This window comes from Chenopodium quinoa, unplaced genomic scaffold (assembly GCF_001683475.1).
Source record: "Chenopodium quinoa cultivar QQ74 unplaced genomic scaffold, ASM168347v1, whole genome shotgun sequence".
In the NCBI taxonomy this organism is placed as follows: Eukaryota; Viridiplantae; Streptophyta; class Magnoliopsida; order Caryophyllales; family Amaranthaceae; genus Chenopodium; species Chenopodium quinoa.
The window spans coordinates 1,816,090-1,837,147 of NW_018742393.1; the positions used below are offsets into that span (position 1 = coordinate 1,816,090).

The 21,058-nt window shown below is 39.5% G+C and overlaps 1 protein-coding gene across 1 annotated transcript; it reads right to left on the reverse strand.

The window, feature by feature from the left end:
- Positions 1-131: 131 nt before the first annotated feature.
- Positions 132-20,606, reverse strand: LOC110703418 (auxin transport protein BIG-like). Its single transcript, XM_021881228.1, has 14 exons — positions 20,354-20,606; positions 20,145-20,251; positions 18,823-18,988; positions 12,661-18,725; positions 11,917-12,534; positions 11,609-11,789; positions 10,617-10,851; positions 5,983-10,539; positions 5,681-5,903; positions 5,169-5,573; positions 4,208-4,351; positions 2,296-3,321; positions 1,669-2,172; positions 132-1,179 (listed from the first exon to the last, which is right to left on the reverse strand). The coding sequence occupies exons 1-14, from the start codon at positions 20,604-20,606 to the stop codon at positions 388-390; spliced, it is 15,276 nt and encodes a 5,091-aa protein (XP_021736920.1). The 3' UTR covers positions 132-387.
- Positions 20,607-21,058: the final 452 nt, after the last annotated feature.

Here is a 21,058-nt window from a genome sequence, read left to right on the forward strand (position 1 = left end):
TCATCCATGGTAGCTACTATCCTGTGCACAAGTTAATGTATCACGCATAAATGCACAGGTTGATAGAAAGCACACGTAGAATCACGAATTGATGTGGCTCGTGCGCGTGCAGATGCACAAGTCGATGTTAATTAAAAAAATTTCCAGCATTTCATATAAAAAGCATACTTAAACAGTCAGGAAGGTTGATATATGGATATTCCATAATCAGCTCAGCAAATTGAGACTTCATTGATTATAGGATGAAAGATTCTAATGCAGTTTATTCAATGTACCATAAATCGAAGTGGACAATTAGTAATAATGTACAACAAAAGCCCAGAAAAATAGAACTCAACACTTGAATTGTACATCAAAAATACAATCTGCCGATATATACGATTATCTTCAGCTCTTCCCTGCATTTATAGCTGCCTGCACAAATTCTTCACAACTTTTAAACCCACCAGATAACACATCTGCTAAGGCACCAATAACATCAAAGGCTTCCTGCAAATCCCCAGCAGAAGTCATATCATCCAACCATGATAACAGCTCCTTCGAGAAACAGGTCATCTCCTTCATATTCAATAGTTTCTCCTTCATTACTACTTCCCAACTCTCCAAGCCATTCTCATCATCCCCTTCTCCTTGTTGTGATGTTCCTTCAACTTCAGAACATACCCCAGCAGTGGACTTTCTGGGTTTGAAAAATTGATGGAGTTGTTCAATTAGACCTGTGTAGACAAGCATGGGTTGAATGATGGGCAGTAGATCATCACTACCGCTCGTGCTTGATATTTCTGATCTTGTTGACCCCGATCCTCTGGGCAGAGATTTGCTGTGTGCATGTTGCATGTATGCGTGGTGGATCCCTCGCTGAATGAAGGCACGTCGGTGTAGGAGCCAAGACTCATAGGACTCAGTAAGGAGGGAGCTCACCATCATGAATTGTACAGTTTCTTCAGTTCCACCAGAAGAAGGCTGTAATGGAGATGAGGGCGAAGGTCGAGAATCTGAGGATGAGGTGAGATATGATGAGATTGTCCTTGCCATTGATCGACGCTGAGAACTGCTTCCTTGATCTAGCAGGTGACGAGCCATCTGGATCATAAAAGGCAGAAATTTGGAGTTGCTCTCTTTCCCACCACCTTTGCAGTCACAACTGAAAGATGCTCCTGTTGCAAAACGGGCCAGCATCTGTGTAGGGAGCAGAAAAATGGTCAAAAAGGGCTACAAGAACAAGTAAAACATATATGATGTTGTGGCAATCAAACTCTACGACCATTTATTTCTTGTCAAACCCACTTATAAATGAGGGATATTTTTTTCTAGTGTGAAGCACAAGAGAGTAAAGTAATAGAACATCATGTCCAAGGAATTAGATCTCAATGACTTTAGGAGGCAAAACTACGTATCCATCTTGAAAAGTTAACCATAGCCCAAGTATACATCTCAAAAAGCAAGTGGAGATTATGAGTAACATCATAACATAAAAATTCGTGGCAAGATTTTATAATTGGTAATTGCAACTGCATGACTAGTGAGATTTCTTATCCTCAAATCAAACTATAGTAAACTGAAAAATAACAAAAATTATCTACCAGTTAGGCAATATGCAATAACTTTGGACATGACATGACATCACAACACAAGTAAAGAAGCTAAAGGTATAAACAGTGGCCGTACCAGAACAATGTCGTACATCAACAACCGAAGGCGACTTCCATCAGCACGTCCCAGAGCATTCAGATTATCCCAGTACTGGTCAACATAGCGAACATACTGACCCAATGGAACAGCGGGGCCTCTAATAGGAAACAATGCATTACAAAGAGTCTCATTGTTCCTGAGGGTAGCCCCTTCCCACTCTTTCTTGGGAGTCTTCAGAGCAGCATCTGCTCTTTTAGCTTCCTGATGACACTGAAAATGAATAATATTGAAATGACTCACAGTTGTGTAGACACACTCTCCTCTAGCACTCCCTGAAGTACCAACACCTAGGTTTACCCGCTTGCTGTAGGTGTAAAGTCCCAGCAGATCATTGGGCCTTAAACTGTAACCCTCTCTGCATACCATGCAGGCTAGGCCATCTTCTTCTTCCTCCACATCTTCCAAACCTTCAAGATTTGGCCGAGAAACAACTATACGCTCTCCACCATCAGAAGATAGCTCCCGCCGCATTCCTAGCCCCTGTAACAAGCCACAATTAGTCAAGTTAGCTACCTAACAAAACATTTATAGCCATCACAAAGAAACAAGCCTTGGAAGATGAAGCAACCATAAGATGTTCCCAAGTCACCTATCACAACATACCTGCAGCAGTTCTTCCCTTTTCCTAAGAGCACGACGTCTCATCTCATCCTTAGTGGCATGTCGTAACTTGAGAATTTTCTCCCCTAAGAATCCGTCTCCATTCCCCTCTTTGTCAGATAGTGTATCCAGTAAATTTTCAGCTCTTGCCCCAATCTCATTCTCTCCTGATACTCCTTCCAATGCGTGGAGCAAAGGCAGGATGCCTCCGACATCAATACAATTTTGGGTGGTCAAGTGACCCATTGATAATCCTCTTAGCATAGATAAGATAAGTGGAACAGATGGAAGTTGCAAACCCAGTGTCCACTCTTCCATAGATTTATAGCCAGGAAGCCCAGCAACTGCAAATATCTCTCTAAGGTGCTGAACTGCAACTTCAGTAATCCCCCTCTCCAGTACAATATCCTTCAACCGCTCACCACAAGAGCTTGTTTTGAGAGACTCGGAGACCCTGACAAAGTTCTCCACTGCAAACCTCTGATTTACAGCTTGCTGTGCAATGCTCTCATCTTTTGGATTGTCTTCATGCTGCTTTTGTAGCTTGTCAAATTCTGTCCAATTCTGTAAATATGGATCAAAATGCTGGACAAGAGCTTCCATGGCTGCAGGTTCACCGTAGGTCAAATAAGGCAATATTCTAGCCACCATCTCAGTGTTTCTTTGTTGTTTACTTGATTTCTTCAGGCCAGAGGTATGAGATAATCGTTCCAAGAACATTAGTACAATCTTCTTGGCCTGTTCACCAGCACCACTTTCCTCACTAGTGATGGTAAGACCACTCTGTGTAACGTTAATATTATCACTCTCATTAGCTTCCAAGGTCAGTGCCTCAACAATCAAAAGAATGCCTTCAGCAGACTCCATAGCATCAGCTGAGAAAGCACGTCTTGCTGTTTCAAGTAGTAGACCTAAAGCTCCCAACTTTAATAAGGCTCGTCTATTCTCCCTTATCTTACAGCAATGCATCAGAAGATTGAGCACTACAGTCAACTGCTCATGGTTGGACTTCAGATCATCTCGCAAGCGCTGTACAATTAAAACAAGTTCAGCTCTTATTATTATGCATAACTTCAAGAAAAATCAATATGGTCAAATTAAACACTGCTAATATGTTGAAAATAAAATAATCAAGATTTAATAAAGAATACTAAAAGAATATTTAATGACAGCTGAGTATCCTGAATAGATGCATAAACCCTCAAAGCAAATTTGAAAGCAAGAATTGCAGAGTCTGTTTGAAGCATCATTTAGCAAGCACCAAGCATTACTTCAAATTCTACATCACAGCATATTTATCACTCATTTAAGAATAGGATGCATTAGTCCAATTTATTGCTGTAGCCGAAAAGTAGAACAATAGAGAAGCAGCTTACTAGCTGAGAATGGAAAACAATCCACTTGATGTCGGTTATTTGCCTACAATAGTGAAGCATATACCACACAAGGAATTAAGTTATTTGCCTACAATATTGTTGTTGAAGCTACAGTCAACTAGATATTCAAAGAATAACATATTGATTCATACCAAGGCCATTAACAATTTATTTGCAATTTTTTCTTATGATTACTCAATTGTCTCAATCCTATATGAGCCCCATAAAAACTATGCGTAAGATACTTGATGACAATCTCGACAAGAAAAAATGCGAGCAGTCAGAAAGAGAATCATTTAAGGGTTTGTTCTGTTCACCTTATTTTCACTTATTTTAGGTGTAATAAGTTCACAGATAAGTTCAGTTTAGTTCAGGTTTAATAAGTTCTGATAAGGGTTAACCAAGTAGAAATTAAAACTACAATAAGTTTTTAATAAGGTCTAATAAGTTCAGATAAGTTCAGGTAAGTTAAGATAAGTTCATATCAATGAAAATTAGGTGAATAGAAATAACCCTAAGTAAGATAAATTTTGACTTACCTTAATCATGTCCAATATGATTTCCAGCCCACCATACTCCCTAACTGCACCTGCTATTGCAAACTCAACCTCTGGATCTTGAGATTCCTCTCTATCTTCATCCAGCTCTTTAATCATAGGCTCTGTGGCTTCACCATCCAATCCCTATCATTGTTTCAAAAAGCACAAGAAAATTACAGATAAAATTAGTACTGCTAACAAAGCTCAGAACAGTATAATTTTATTACATATCAACGTGGGAACAGGGCATTTTTAAGCCCTTTTAAAAAGCTCAACTCACATCTAGTTACTTTTACTATTTTATCCATCCTACCTCACATAATTTATATGTTTTTATACTCTCTTTATCTACCTATTTCTTACACCCACCCACCTTTCTACTCCATTTCTCTTACTTCATTCACTTTTTTCTTACACCCAAGAATTCCCAGAAACAAGAGTCTACAGTAGTGAGTCTCCATATTTTCGTTGGTCATGAACAGCTCATGCGTCCTGCTCCAATTGGTTTTGTTTCACAATAGACAGAGGATGATAAAGATACAAGGAAAGTAGAAGGAGAATCAGGATTTATTATCTCAGCTGTATATGTTATAAAACTTGCAGCAAATGGGAAAAAATTGGATGAAAATAAACCAAAGAGAAAAAAAAAAATGTTAGATGTTTTCTTTTACACCAAACCAGCATCATTGACAATTTCTATACAATCTAGCAAAATGGTTTAATAGAAATTAGGGGTTTAGTACTTTCATTAAATACTAGAAGAAGATATTTTTTAGTCAACTAATCATAACTTCACTCTCATGATTCCACAATTTACTAGGGAGGAAGTCACAAAGACAAACTACTAATTCCACATGAATATTTTCCACTAAATTCATCAGTTCCAAAATCTTAAGATATATGCAAGAGACGGTCAAACCAACCTCCATCAAATTAACTAACATAAGGATGTGAAGCTAACCTGAAGACGGTATGTCACTATCATAGGAGGACAATCCCTTGTTGAAGCAGTAGCACCGGTGGGTATCATAGTCGCACTAGCTACAGTATTTGAAGATTGAACATTGGCCTTCTTCCACACTTGCTCATAAACTTGTGAAACGCTCAGATCTAGAGAAATAATATTCCCAGCAACAAGCAATTCCATTCCATAGTCATCCTCTACAAGCCCAACCATATCCAACTGATTGCAAATTTTATTTTTTACATCACGCATCAAAGGACCAACCTCAGCGCTGGAATAGGGATTTTTGGTCATGGAACCCCTGATAAATTCTTCCTGAGTGTGGGCCTTATTAAGAATCAACAAGTACACAGACTCTGGTTTTGATGGACAGATCAGATTGCAAAGCTGCTCTAAGATAAACTGCAAAAGATACATTTTAGAGAGACATCATGAGCAAGTTGGTTACATGGGTTTCCGGATATAATAACATTGAATGCTACAAAGGGTTAGGGGCAGATATGCTTTACCAAGGAAGTTTGTCCTTTCTTTTCATCTCCGTGAATTTGCAGGCCACAGATACAAGCACGAATGAATTGTCGCTTATTCTCACTGCTTTCCTGCAGAAGGCTGTCCAGAAGATCTTTCAACAGACGATTGCAATCACTAATTAGCTTTGTCTTTTGGACCACCAATCCCCGAATGACAATCAAGGCTTCCAAAACTTCGGAGAGCAAGTCATCTCGCATAAATCTGAAAGAAGACAAATAACTTAAGGATTAACAAAGTCAGTTACCAATGAATTTCAAAATTAAGAGGTTTGTTTAACAACCTTGCTCTAATCTTTGGGATCTCCAAAAATTTTCCAAGAAGCTCTATTAATTTGTGAAGTATGAACCCTTGTGAAATATCAATATGCAGACTCCTCTCCAGGGATTCTATATTATTTACTTCTTGGGTAATCAGCTTGCATATAGTACTCAAACATCCCCTGACAGTAAGGAATAAGCGAGCATCTTCCGTCTCTATCATCTTGAAGAGCAAGTCAAAATATTCCACAGCGTTTTCAGCAGCGGAGAGAGTCAAGGGCAACCATGCCATTAACAAGTTCAACAAGCGGAACCGTCTAGTTGAACTCTGAGCACAAAGCAGGTTAACCAACATACACATTTCTGATCTTATTGATTGCGAACAAGCACTTAATATAAGTCCTGAAACCCATGATCCCAGTTCAAATGACGACAAGTTACTGCGAGAACAAGCACGGCGTTTCCATCTAAGTCCATACTTCAAAGCTAAGAAATCAAATCTTTGAGGTCTTGACTTGTGACCAGCACCTCTGGATGCCTGTGAAACTTTGCACTGCCTCCTGACAAAATCAAGATATGATGCTCCCCTTTCCCATTCTGAATAACTCAACAATTGAATGTCTTGTGTTTTCGGTGAACCATTCCAATTTCTCTCCGCCGACTCTAGTGTAGACTTGCTCCCATTGACTGGGGCACCCAAGGTACTAGGAACATCTGAGCTATTGTCATCTTTTGAAGGCTGAATATTAGAAGACTTTCCGACTGTATCTTTATCCAGCAAGTCAGGTTTCGGAGGCGTACAAGCCTGAGATACAATTCTCAGGCAAGGAAGTATCACATGTTCTGATATGACTGGATGATTTGAACCCACTTTTATTGAGGTAAATAGCAACTGGAAAACAACACGTAGCCTAGACTCCCAAAATTCATCAGTTGACGAACAAACCTCAGAAAGCAACAACATTTCTTCTCGGGTGGCCACAGCAATGTCCATGGATCGATGATGTTCAATGCAGTACAAAACTTTCTTCTGTATCAGATTATTCAACTGACTAACAGCATTCACATCGCCCTCTGAAAAAGCACAAAGAACAGCTCTTGCTTGTGAGCGAGCAGACTTTGGACCTTGATGAATATTATTCTCAAACAATTCCATTAAGATGCCCAATGCAACAAGCTGTTTCTTAGAACTGGGATGCTTTGATAGGACTTGCAATATCTCAAGACACTGAACAACAAATGTGGTAGCACAACCATAGCAACTGCTTGGGGACCTGGACACCACAAATCTTGAAGCTTCTGTTGTGTTAGCATAGTGTTTTTGGTGCAAATAATTCATCAGAACCCGACGAAGCCCTTGCAGAGTCTGGACACTTTTGCTCACAGAATCAAAGGCTGCCTTGCACTTTTCGCCATAGAGTACACCAAGAAGTGCAATTTTACGGTTAATCTTACAAGAAGGTCCAGGCAATGAAACCATCATCTGCTGGACAGAATCCTTTTGCTGTGAGTCTATGTCACTCTCACCAATGCTGGATACAATCTTTAGTAAAGGTTTTTTGAACCCCAAAAGTTGTTGATATCTCCTGTGAGCATTTTCTGATTCAGATTCTATTGCTGCAAGTCCTCTCTTCATATCTTCATCATTTTCCATGTTATCAAAAGTAAAGCTAGGCTTTGCCATGAAGTTAAACTCAAAACGGCCGTATTTGCTGTAACCACATTCATTACACAGAAATGAGTCCAAATTCTCATAATTGATATTACGGCATTGTCTGCATTGATATGCATTCTCATGGCAGTTGCCGCAGATACCATGCCGATCAGTGACAGGTCGGCTGCATCTTGGGCATTGCAAAGGCTCCATTGATGAAGCCTGAAGATTTTCATAGAACGAATCAAGTTCAATCATGAAATTACAAGCAGTTATAGGAATAGGGAAATCTACTTTCAGCTCTGTCTGATTAGATGCGAGGTGGCAACTTTTGGCACGCTTCCACAGAGACCAATTATTTTTCAACTCCGATAAGTCCGTTACAGGCCTGTTATTGTAATACAAGTTCAGAACCTTCACAGATTTGGACTTACGAGCATCATGAACATTCATCGTAACTGATTGGATGGTGTAGCTGCCCGTACATTTTACTATTATACGGTTGTCTGTGAATTTTGTCTCAGATTTTAGGCTCTCCAGCTTCATCCTGCTGTAGGGCACCTCAGGAGAGCTACAAGAAACACAAGGCTCACTCTCAAGATAATATCCATCAAACTCTACAAGACCACTCAATGTGTTGTATATACGAGAATTGGGATGATTAGCCAGTAGTTCATTCTGCATATGAAGAGTCTCATAGAAGCACTGGATGACATCAGAAGTCAAACATTTATCTAAAAGTTCAGCATTTAGCTGCTTTGAGCTGACATCAGGGACCTTGCCAAGCAACCATGTCAGCAATTCCGTATATTCAGCAATGTTTGGTCCATACATCGGCAAACACTTCACTTTCTCAAAGAGCACCCTTAACATATTCTCCTTGAACAACTGCTTCCCATGTTGCCAGATGCCGTGAAGAACACACTTTGCTTCAGAGCGAACAGCACTCGAATTCCACTCCAGAAGGAAGCAATCAATGAACTGCCTCAAGACTTCACCATCCTTCTCAGTGAAAATGTTGACAGCCACTTCCATGTCCAAGCAAGATTTTTCAGAACTAGACTCCAGACCATCATCTCCTTTCTTTTTCTTCTTCGAATCCTGCGGCTGAGCAGCAGATTTTATTGAGCCCACTGAAGCATCTCCTGATTCACCTTTCTGAGAAGAATTGTTCATATCCTTTCCAGTATAAAAAGCTAGATTCAGGAGTTTAAGTGTCTGAATAACAGATTCCTCTCCAAGATAGAATATCCAGTTCAGCAAAAGTGGTAAAACATCTGCATGCCTCAAACAATACTTCTGCCAGTTTCTAGGACGTGCAGCAGCAACTTCAGCCATGGTGCACAAGCATTTGATAATTTTAACACTTCTCTCATATGGTACAGGATTCTGAAACCCACTAGTCTTGTTAACATGTTTGTGCAACCTCTTAAGTTCACTTGAGAACTGCCAGGAGTCCCGAACACTGTAATAATGAGACTTGCTTCCACATAAATGCAAAAAGAGTCTTCTTGCATACCTTCTAACAAACGTTGTATGTGGATTATTTATATAACTACAAAGAACATCTTGGTATCCTTCTAACTTCAAGTCTTTGCTGGAAGTCAACTTGTACACCTTCTCTTTTTCCCCAGTTTTGTCATGCTTTTCAGGGCGAACCAGACTGTAGACCAAACGAAAAGTATTTTCCAACAAGAGTCTATGGTAGTCAGCAAATAGGTCTGCTCTGTGGGCTTTTGCATATGAATCAGAAAAGAAAGGAGAAAAATTGCCTGCTGGTAGCTCTCTCCGAACACTTAAAAGAGCCCCACACCCAGAACTTGGGTGTGAATTAGATGAACTTTCAAGATTACCAGCTGATGACTTGAAAACATAAACTAACTGCTGCAAGATATCCATGAGATAATTAACAAAAGATTGTTGGCGAAGAATATTACAAGCTCTCAGCAGCTGCGAAGCAAAGTCATTCTTATCTTGCATGTTTGAAGATACTGAAGCAGCAATTGAAGCAGACAACGGATTCTGAGTATAACTTCTATCAAGTGCATCAGATGATCCACCAGATTTCGGAACAGAGCCATCGCTACCAGGCTGGTGCCAATTTCTTAGCATTAAGGTAAAGAACATAAAGACTAGGATTGTGATTTCACCACAAGAAGATCGATTTCTGGCCACAAATGGTTTCTTAAGATTAATCTCATCCAGAAACCACTTAATCAGTTTCTCCAGATCTAAGCTTTCAGGGTTTGAACTGTGTATAAAAGGTCCACCAACAGCAGAAGATAGCCTGTAGAAAAGTTGCATGATGGGAATAGCTCGAACACCAGAGGTTGTCTCCATCCAGCCTCTCAACTGTTCTAAGAGCTCAGAAAGAAGCAAGGAATTCACAGCTCGCTTTGATGCAGAGATCGAAACAGGATCCAGAATTGAAGGTGAGAAATCCTCGAGCTCATCAGGTTCCAGCACATGAATAGATGGTGTAGAGTTTTGCACATTTGAGTTTGATGAAGTAGGTAAAATGCTTGAATCACTTAGCTCATCAGCTGGGAAATGGATTTCATTGCCTTCTCCACCTAATGTCTCCACCTCAATTGGGATTGCCGTCATTGGATGATCTCGGGAATGTGGTGGAGGAAGCCGATCAGAATCCAGCACTTCATAGCATGCTTCGCATAAATCAAAATCAGGACAAATGGTGCAATGCCATCTTCTCCTTAATATAGGGACAGTGGAGCAACCATCACAACAATATTGTACCGAGGATGTGATAGAATCTTCTTCCATCATAACCTGTGTATTGCCTCCAGATGCAGTTACTGCACTAGGATGAGCAGATGCAGAAGTAGCATTGTCTGGCGCATCATCAGTAGCCAACATAGTTTGTTTTGGAAATGGAACCTGGAGCAATCTTGAAGAAATTGCCAGGCTACTCATCGCATGAAGGAAAATATGTCAGTAGTTTATACTAAAAAGCAAACTAAAAGGCAAAAGAACATTGTTTACCTGCTTGCTGTTTGGACAGCCTCATTTGGAGAAACTAAGAGTTTCTTTAACAACACAACTGCAGCGGAAACAGAATGTCCACCTGCCTCCTTCCCATGTAAAGCCAAACATTCCGCATAACAATAAATGAGTTCCACAGAAGATATAACAATATTATTCATGGTCTGCGTGTCTGGCTGCTCTATCTCCAAAATCCCCCACAAGACTTGCATAAGACCATCTACTACTTCAGAACCTGTAATATCAAAATAAATTTACACCATCAAAGATGAGGTTTACAACTAAGCTATTTTTGTATGACCATGAAACCCTTAAATCTCAATATCCCCAAACTAAAGTGAAAAGTAATGCAATTTGCACATACTGGCATTAAAATAGATTGATCACAAAAAAGCAGTAGAAAGTTGTAGATACAAGGAGTAAAGAGCTAATATATCAAGCAGTCAAGAGCAAAACTAGAGACAACAACAATCTGAAGAAAGTGAACAAAGGGCAATTTCTCTAGGAAAGAGCAATGTATAAAACTTATTTGTCTTAATTTCATATTTTTCATGCCTCCGAGAAGAAGAAAACAGGATTTTAAAAAGGATTAACAAAGATAGAATTAAAAGAAATATTGTAAGTTAATCAACAGAAAACAGATGTCAACAGTATACAAATGCGTTCTAGCAGACTTCATGTCAAGACTAAGCATAATAAATGAATAAATTCTCAACAAAACATGGTTATTGCAGCATAATGTAATGCTAGAGAGCTACGGCTGCAAGAATGTAAGTTCAACAACCAACTACAGTGTTACAACAACAACAACAAAGCCTTAGTCCCAAAATGATTTGGGGTCGGCTAACATGAATTGTCATAAGGCAACCACAAATAAAAGGCAACCACAAACCAACTACAGTGTTACAGTAATAAATAAAAGGCAACCACAAAGACTAAACACAATATAAATAAATTAGTAAAAAGAAGCGAATTTACAGAACTCTTCATACCATTCGTCTCAAGAAAGGCAGCCAAATTTGACCTTCGATGTAGAGCAATCTTAGATACAGCACGCATCTGAGCAGTAAACTCCTCAATGATCCATGCTGACGTAGAACCACCAACCCCCAACCTTGACAATAGCAAAGCTGCAGATTTTACCACACCGAGAAGGCGCATACTATCCTTAACCTGAATAAAAGTTAATTCCATATTCATCAGATCATGCGACACAAATTTATTCTCTAATATTAGCATGAGATGTAACATGAGAAAGAAAGGCATGGAAAATTATAGTGCTATGTGAAAGGATATATACTTGGTAATAGACTTCTCTTTTCGGGAATAAAGCCTGCAAGATACGGCATGCAGAAGACTGCAGTAATAGCTCCCGGTCACTTTCAAAAATTGTTTCTAGCAGCTGCTTGCACTTGAGCAAGCTTAATTCTGGTTTCACATCTTTAACTTTGGAGCACCCCAGAGGCTTGCACAACAAATACAACTTAGATAGAAGTTTAAACCCGTCTGCTAGTACTTGTTCCTCAGGAGGTGCAGACTGCATAGAACAAATCTTTTTCCTAGAAGACGTAGCCCATGAACTACTTCCAAGTACACGGGCTTCCATATCAAGAACGGCGTCCATTTTCTCTTTCCAACCAAACTCATCTTTAGGGCGTCCATAAACCTCCAGTGAGTCTATTCTAGGCAAAGCAGAGCCATTAAAAGTTGGCCCAACAGAGACCATGAATTCCTCATCAGCAAGGAGAGACTCAGCAACAGTGAATGGAATGTCATACCAACACCGCATGCCCTCGTCAAATTTTATCACCCTCTGAAAAATGGTCAAATCAGAAGGGATGTGATTTGCTGAGGTGTTTCCAACATGTACACGGATGCCAACCATTACTATGTCAGGGTTCGAATTTGACACTGTAATCTGAAACGAAGAACAGTAGTTAATTCACAGGCAATAAAGTTACGAATATCGAGAAGCATAAATAGATGGGAAAATGAATCTACAAAAATATGCTTGAAGAATTACTGCAAACCCAAGTGGTCATACCTTAAATCCAGAAGGGCTGGGGCTTTCAAGATACCCATCCTCAGATGCTAAGCTCTGCTTAGCTCCTTCAGAATCACCATTCCTGACAGCATCACCACTGAGTTTCACATCAGAAGTGATACCCACAGTTTTCTCAAAGAAATCAAGAGGAAATTCAGGATTTACACCAGAGTAAGCCTTATTACTAAGGATGTTTGAACCCAATTTTTTAACTTTCTCGGATGTCGAATTTGACACGAAATCAGATCCAGATTGAACAAGTGAAAATATCTGAAGGCTGCCATCATCATGCAGGACAAGAGAGTGAAACTTGTCTTTGGATATAGGTTTATATGCAGTTGCACCAACCACAGGTGAATTTGAACCAACTGCATGTCGTATATTCTGAGCGTAAATATCCTTAGCCCCAATGGACACAGCAAGTGCAGCATTTGCCCTCCAACTTGAAAAGCATACAAATAATCCACTACCAGAAACCAATTCTTTCCAATGATGCAACCCAGCAGGTCGTCGCTTGCCATCTTGTTCATCCTCATATACAGCAGAAATCTCAGTTAAAGAGCTTGCATCAGAGTTCAGCCGACCAATAAACGTACTTCCATCCTGATATGATACAAAGAGTAACTTATAGGTCGATGAGAAGTACAATGATGACCCTTTGACACTTCCATCTCTATTGGGAATCTCAACTTTTTCATTTAGTTGTTTGGTCCCCACATTAACTTCAGTTGACAACTCAAGCTTGAACAAACTTCCCAGTTCTGAAAGCACGATGAGATAAACTTTACCCTGAGATGCCACAGACAGCACAGCATCCATGATCATTTGATCCGCCAACGTGAAGTAATGCAAGGGGCTGATATTGTCCTGTGACAGATCATAAATCTTAACAAACCTATTAGTGACCACCATTAGTTGCACTTGAGAGCCTGGGACCCAGTCAACCCGCCTGATATAAGCACCCTGAAGAGCTAGTTCAATGGCAAGACGATCTGTCACTTCACCCCGAGGACTAACAGTGAAGACCTGGCAGTCTTCATACCCAGCTACAGCTAGATAATTCTCAACCAAAGGGTTGAAAGCAAGATGTACAATTTCAAAGCGAACTACATTCTTGGAGAGCGGCTTAACATTAGTCTTGTCAGCCGTCACAGGTGCAACAGTGGCCTGTCCAATCAGCTGTCCAACATCAAATATAGCAACTTTGTCACCTTCTCCCACAGCAAGCCTACCACGACTGCTCACACTAAGCAAGGATTTCATAAGAGAACCACTAGCAAGAAGTGATCGAAGTTCCTTTGCATTGGAGTAGTCTGCCTTAATCTTTAGATCTAAGGAACCGCTTTTGTAAGCTTTCTTCAGCTGCAGAAGGTCAGATCCATATAATAGTACTTTATCTTCTCCTAAGATCAGACTTTTATCCCTAGAAAGGTTTCCATCCCTTCTCCTTGTGATGGAAGGAAGAAGCAAATTACAAATTTTAAGCACCTGCGCCTCAAGGTCAAGTTCTTCATAAAGCCGAGGAATTGCACCTTGGATGTCACTGGGAACTGAAAGCCTCAGAGAGTTATCCGCTTCAATAAAAACATCTTCATCAGGATCTGAATCACTATCTGGCAATTGCTCTCCATCCTCAGAGAAAGGCAGTAGCGGTTGGAAATTGCCAGCACCCCTAGCTGGTGCAGCTTCAGTTCCAGTAAATTTCCTTGGCTTCAAACACTGGCAAGTACTCCCTCTAACACCTCCAGCTCCACAATCACAGAAAAAACGACTGGAACGTGAGTACACAACACGATGACCACGGTGACATACTTTTGCACAAACAGAACAACAGCCTTTTGACACAGTTAGATCACACGTATAGCAGAAATACCAATGTTGTTCCATGAAATTGCTGCCACTAGAAGTAAATGTGCAAACTTTGGAAGCAAGGGCACGTTCACTACTAGAATCATCTTCATCATCCTTGTCTATGCTAGCTGCCTCCCCATCAGAGGTTCCATCATCCTCATCTTCATCTATAGATGCTGCATCACACTCAAAAGGCACTGAGCTACCATCCTGATTGGCACTTAGAATCAAACTCTCAGAATTTTTTCTAGAACTAGCTGGTCTACTAACTATAGATCCCAGCCCATGACTGCTTCCAGACAAAGATTTCCCAGTGCTTTTAGTTGGCATAGTTGTTAAAGATCCAGATTCATTCAAGATAGTCTCAAAGAAACTGAAAAGGAATTTCAGCCCCTGTAGCTTACTTTCATCAACAACCTGTTTCTCCATCAAAGAGAGACTACTCTGCAGCAGTAATTTCATTGATGCTTCATCTCTTAAAAGTTGGGTCACAAAACCAAAATAAGATTTTGCAGCATGAATATCATATATTTTAAATGCTGCCTCTAACGAAAGCAGCAAAGCGTTAAACAAATGGTTGTATAATTCTCTAGAAAGCAAGTCATCAGGAGATACAAGGCACAAAATGAAGCTCGTAGTTGATTCTCTGAGGGTCATTGAACTTCCTTTAGCACATGAAACTGAGGAAAGACTACCAGAGTCTTCTGTCGGAAAACTCAACAATCTCTTTTCAAACCACTTGGACAGACAGCTTAAATCTACCCCAAGGAATTTCTTTTGTATCCTCTGTTTCACATAAACACCTAGCTCCCCCGATAACACATCAATAAAGAAATTGAGAACCTTTGCATTAACTGACTCAGAGTAGCAAGTATCAAGAGAGTCAATAAGAATAAGCAAATCACCACGCTGTGAACCATAAAGGTCAACAACCTGTTGAGGAACATCTTCAGCACCAAGATAAAATCTGAAAACATTGATCCCCAGGGAATCTCGCTGCAGACTTTCCATTATATCAACGGCTTTGACAACTAGCTGTTCAACCTTAACATGGTTAACATTCCCTCTGATATTAATATCCAAAAGAAATCCTTCAATTTGCTTCATCAGGAACAACAAGCTATAAGCCGGCCCTTCTGCACCAGTACATCCACGGCATATATCTTCACACTTCCCACTCAAGTTCTGTAAAACCCTGTCATATTTTACTGCCATCACTGAACCAAGAATTTCATGAAGCACATCAGTCTCCACAGAAATTTCTCCCCTTGCACCTCTGATTTTGAAGAGCAAATCAAAAAGACAAAGTATTCCTCTGATACTGAGAACGGAGGAAACAAGAGCCCCGCTAGAGGCACGAAGGTGTGCAGGGAAACCATGGAGCATGCTTTCAGAAGATATAACACACAGTATGTGAGAGGCCCTCTTGCTGACGACATTGTCAACTTTTGGAAGGAGGTCATAAACAGACTCCAGCTCCACATGAACAAGACCGTTTTTCACCAAGATCTCATCCTTCATGAGCTCGTCAAATTCAGTATGTTTGAGAAGCAAAAGAGGAGAGCAATTCTGTGCATGTGACTGGTTCTCACTAATAGTGAACAAGAAGGCCCTCTGGTATATTGTGATATATTTTGCCAATAATGAAGACAGGCTTTTCAGTATCACTGGGACCTTGTTAGTCTCCAATATTACAGATATGAAGCTATGAGCAAAAGCAACAAAATCTGAATCAGATGCATCTTGTGTCCAAACAAAGTTGGCTCCGGAGACAGAATTCTTAGCACAGTAGCTCCCAAAACCTGTACAAAGGAAAGAAAGAACCAGGGAAAGCCACTGCCCACTTCTCATCGAGTCCCAACCGAACTCCAGAATATCATCAGGCATAGAAACAGAACACAAGTGTTGAAACAGCCCAATGACAATATCTACAAGGTTCACATCCCTATTCACAAGATCATAGTGTCCCTGTCCCAGCAACAGATGGCTAAAAAGAAAAAAATGTTCAATACTTGATGTATCAAGGTTGCATTTGGCACCCCAGACAGAAGACAGATGATTCGGGGACAACTCAGCAGCAGGCATATCCCAGCAAAGCAGAAACATGTACCTCTCAAGAACCAAATCCTCAATAGTTGCAGCCTTCTTACCTTTCCAGAACTCCAAAATCAGTGAAAAGACAGCATATATATCATTCCAACTCAAAGAAGAATGTGCATGGACGGCATCAGAACTAAAAAGCCTTGCTGGCACAGATTCGAAATCAATTAGGTGATTAAGCAGGTTACCAAGGAGAGGCTCTTCTTTAATAAACAAATTCATAACATTATTGACTACTAATGAGGACCACGAAATCACAGAATCATTGAGATGGTGACAATGGGATCCAACAAATCGCGCTGCATTCAGCTTGGATCTGAAATCCATGAGAAATGATGTTGGACAAGCATGCATATTAACTAACATGTGTCGAAAAATTATAATCAATCGAGAAACTATCAAAGCCCAGCATGACAGCTGCGAACTGCTCAATCTTTGTGAACTGGAAGCAAAGGTTTTTATATTGGAGAAGATAAGGTCTACCAGTGCAACCTTTTCACTTTCAGAAGACAGATGGAAAGCCAAAAGAATAATCTCCATGTGGAAGACATTGGGCAGAGTAATGAGAAGTTCCCTAAGTACAGGGCAATTAGAACGCACATCTTTTTCTTTTTCAACAACAAAATTCACAAACTGCTGGTAGACCTTATTCCTCAATTGGCTGCCAGCTGAACCCACCCTGCAGATTAAAGTCTGAGCTAGCAAAATAAGGGTTTGATCATTGTAAACGAAGGAACCATTTTCAACTTCCAATATTTTAAGGACAAGGTGCTCCTCCAGCACATCAGAGAGAGAATGCCGCTTGAGCAGACCGTGCAGCATCTCAAAGCACACCTCTTGAATTTGCTCTATCCTCCTATGCTCATTTACAGCAGTATCATTGTCAAACCCCTCAGAGTAAGATGTTTGAGGGCCAAGCATTGACAGAAGAGAATCGATATGATATCTGCTAAGCTTCTTGCAAGCATCCTCATAAACAGGGGCAAACCATTCTGGAGAGAATATGCAGGACCTGAGGAAGATAGATAATTCTGCAGCAGCTTGTATTATCATGTTGTAGAACCCAGTGAGTGGATTAACAGAAGGTACTTGCTCATACCCATCATTTGATCCAACTGAACGACCACCCTCAGAAAAGAGATCCCCAAAGAGCGCTTCATCATCATGGCAACCAGTGTTCTCCAAATCAGAAATTGAGCTGGTTTTTGCACCAGAACAAGATTTCTCAAGTTTTGGTTGCAATTTCCCTCCCTCAGTGTGCAAGAAATAAAGAAGATGTATTAGATTATCCACCCACTGAACTGATTTAGGAAAAATGATTTCCAAGAGTTCCTCGACTGTGTAATTCTTTGCCAACATAATTTTTTCAGAACGAACATGACAAACACCTCTAGCCTCAGAATCAGAGACTCCAAGTGAGAGGTTTACACCAGAATCCTTCACCACATCCATCTCACTCACTTGATTTCTAACATCTCCAATGAGTTTGACAACATATATAACACAACGAGGGAAGTATATCAAAGGAGGTTTCAAATTACTGACTGACTTGTTGTATCTCCATACACTAAGATCCAAAAGATCAAGTATAGAAGCCAGTAGACATGCCCTAACATTTTGAAAGACACTCTTACCGCAGTTAAGTAGTTGTACCAAATGTAGAAATTCTTCAAGGATATTAAGTACAACACCTTCATAGTAATTATCGGAAGTTAAATTGATACTTATGAACTCAATCCCTGGTCTAAACAAACCAGGAAGCATGTCAGCAAAATCAGCAATACTCTGCAGCAATTCAGAATCCAGTTCAACAAAAGGGACACTCCTTGCAAGATTTCTGAGTAACTTCAGAATGTTCAATGAAAGAGACAATTTCCGACAAATGCTCAAATCTGCCATTTTAACATCCAATGTTTCTGGAAGCTGAATAAGTTCTTTACAGAATATAATGAGCCGATGGATGCATCCTAAGCGAAGAACAGCCCACTGCTGTGAAGAAGACACTAACTTGTTGAAATCCTGGGAAAAAGAGGAATCTGTAGGCGATTGTACGGCATTATTAATTTGCATGTCTGAAACTAATGTCATAACAAGCTGATCAACAGGTTGTTCACCTTCACATACAACAATTGAGAAAATCAGTAACGTTAAATTGATAAAATATAGAAATATAGAATGCAACGGCAACATAAAAGTCCAAAAGAACCGTACCTTGCAAGTTCCACCGAGTGTGTTTTTCAGACAGAGAACCTTTATCTTCAAAGGAGACAAGAGGCAAGCCATCCACAAGGGAACTGGCTAAGCCAGACTGAGATAAATCAGATTCATTATCGATCTGACCCAGTAATCCTGTTTCCAGCAACTTTACTGCAAGATTCTGGGACGCATATGGAAAGAAAAACCAGGTAAGTGCTTTGCCATTAAAACCGATACACAGAACCTAGAACAAAATCCTTAACAAAAAAAAAATAATAATAATAATCCTTTCTCCACTCCACTGAAGATGATAGAAATGGAACATGCGAAAGTAAAAGAACAAACATTTTTCAGCTTCAAGTGTGTACCAATATTATATATTGAAAATTTTCACCAAAAAAAGGAAATGCTTATACAATATGCAGTATCATGATGAACAGTCAAATACCAGAAACTGATTATCCAGCCACAAATATATAGAAAAGAGGCGTGTGATATCCATGAACCTTACAAAAATAATTGCCATAGAAAGAACTTTAGAGCAATATATCTTTAATAATTTAGTTCATCTTTAAACAAACTAAGGAAATAACGCTTCACATAATAAGCCAGAAGGCAGATATCACAGTCCACAGAATTCTTCTTGGAACCCTCCTTATACTTCCTAAAATTGACTTCACCAATTAAGTTACAGAATGATGTTAATAAGCAAAAATATCACGCTTTCATGTACAAAGTTTACAAACACAGCACAATTATGACATACTACAGTAATTTGTATTATAATACAAACAATTTGATTTGTTCATGAAATATTTAAGATTATTCTTAAATAATAGCTATAGTAGTAAATCTTAAACATTCATGAAAGATACTATATGTTGACTAGTTGCACACAACACGGAAAACATCCGAATGTTCCTAATCCATACTGAATTATTCCTCCTCTTCTTCAAATAATCCTCGCATAAATAAAATAAAAATCGCCATCAACTATCCAAACTTTCAAACTCGATAAAAATGGAATCATACAAAGAAATTACTCACTTCGTATCTAGCTCACAAACTCTCTCTTCTTTTTCATCAATTAAAAATAAACAAAAAATCCATAACATTTCTTCAATAACAAAGAATTAGATGCACATTTCTACCACAACAGTTCTCCAGAATATAGCATATGAACTTCGCATAAGCTTAAAACGAAAATAAAAACAACAAATCCAAAATTCCATAGCATTCAGCAAACGGCAGACTACAGCATTTAAGTTCAATTTTTCTACTGCTTGTATATAGTATAATCAAAAACAGTAATTTGCAATACAAAACATTTCACTGACCTGCAAGCTCAAATCATCACTGTTAATCTTCGATTTCTCCAAGCAGCACAAAGCGAACTCCATTGATTCATGTAAAGTAGCAACAACCACAGGCTCAACATGCTCAACTGCACAAAAAATCCACAGAAAACAGCAAAAATAAATAAATAAAAATCCAAAAAAATTCCAAAAATCGAAAAATTAAGTGATCAAATTGAAAAACAAAGTACCTGAAAGAGACCGATTGGCAGAAGCAATCAAAAGAGCGAGAGAACAAACAGACTGAATCTGAGAATGACTCCAACTCTGAAGACCTAACTTGTTTTCAAAATCATGGTCATCGATCGCTTCAACACCGTAATTGAGGATAGAGTAGAAGTGGTGTAACCCTAATTTAAGTGAACCAGAAGTTCGAAGTCTCAAAGAGAGATCGTTTTGCGGAGGCGATAAAGCTTCGACGAGTTTGGCGAGTTCTTCCGCCATTGTTGCACCTTGAAAGAACGATCAGATGACGGAGAATTGACGATCAATTCATCGAAGTAGCGAGAAGAGGAGAGAGAAAGTTAGAGAGAGAGAGATTTGTGGTGGTTTGATGTTGTCGTGGAATGGAGGAGGAGAGAGAGATAGAGAGAGAAAGAGAGGGAGACAGAATTTAGAGGAGGTTTAAGGAGGTGGAAAGTATTTATAGGAGGAGGTGGCATTTTCGGATGCACTGAACTGGAACAACGGAGGAAAGAAGAAATGGGACTTTTTTTTTTTTTTTTTTTTTTTTTTCTTTTGAGTTTGATTTGGACAATTTCTTTGGTTTCTTTGGTTGAGTTAAAGTTTTCTTGCTGAGGGAAAGAATTTTGTAGAGCTTGTTTTAACCGACTTTATACTCTGTATCCTATTTCTTTAATAAAAGTTTCATTTGTCTTTTTTTCACACGTTTTTAA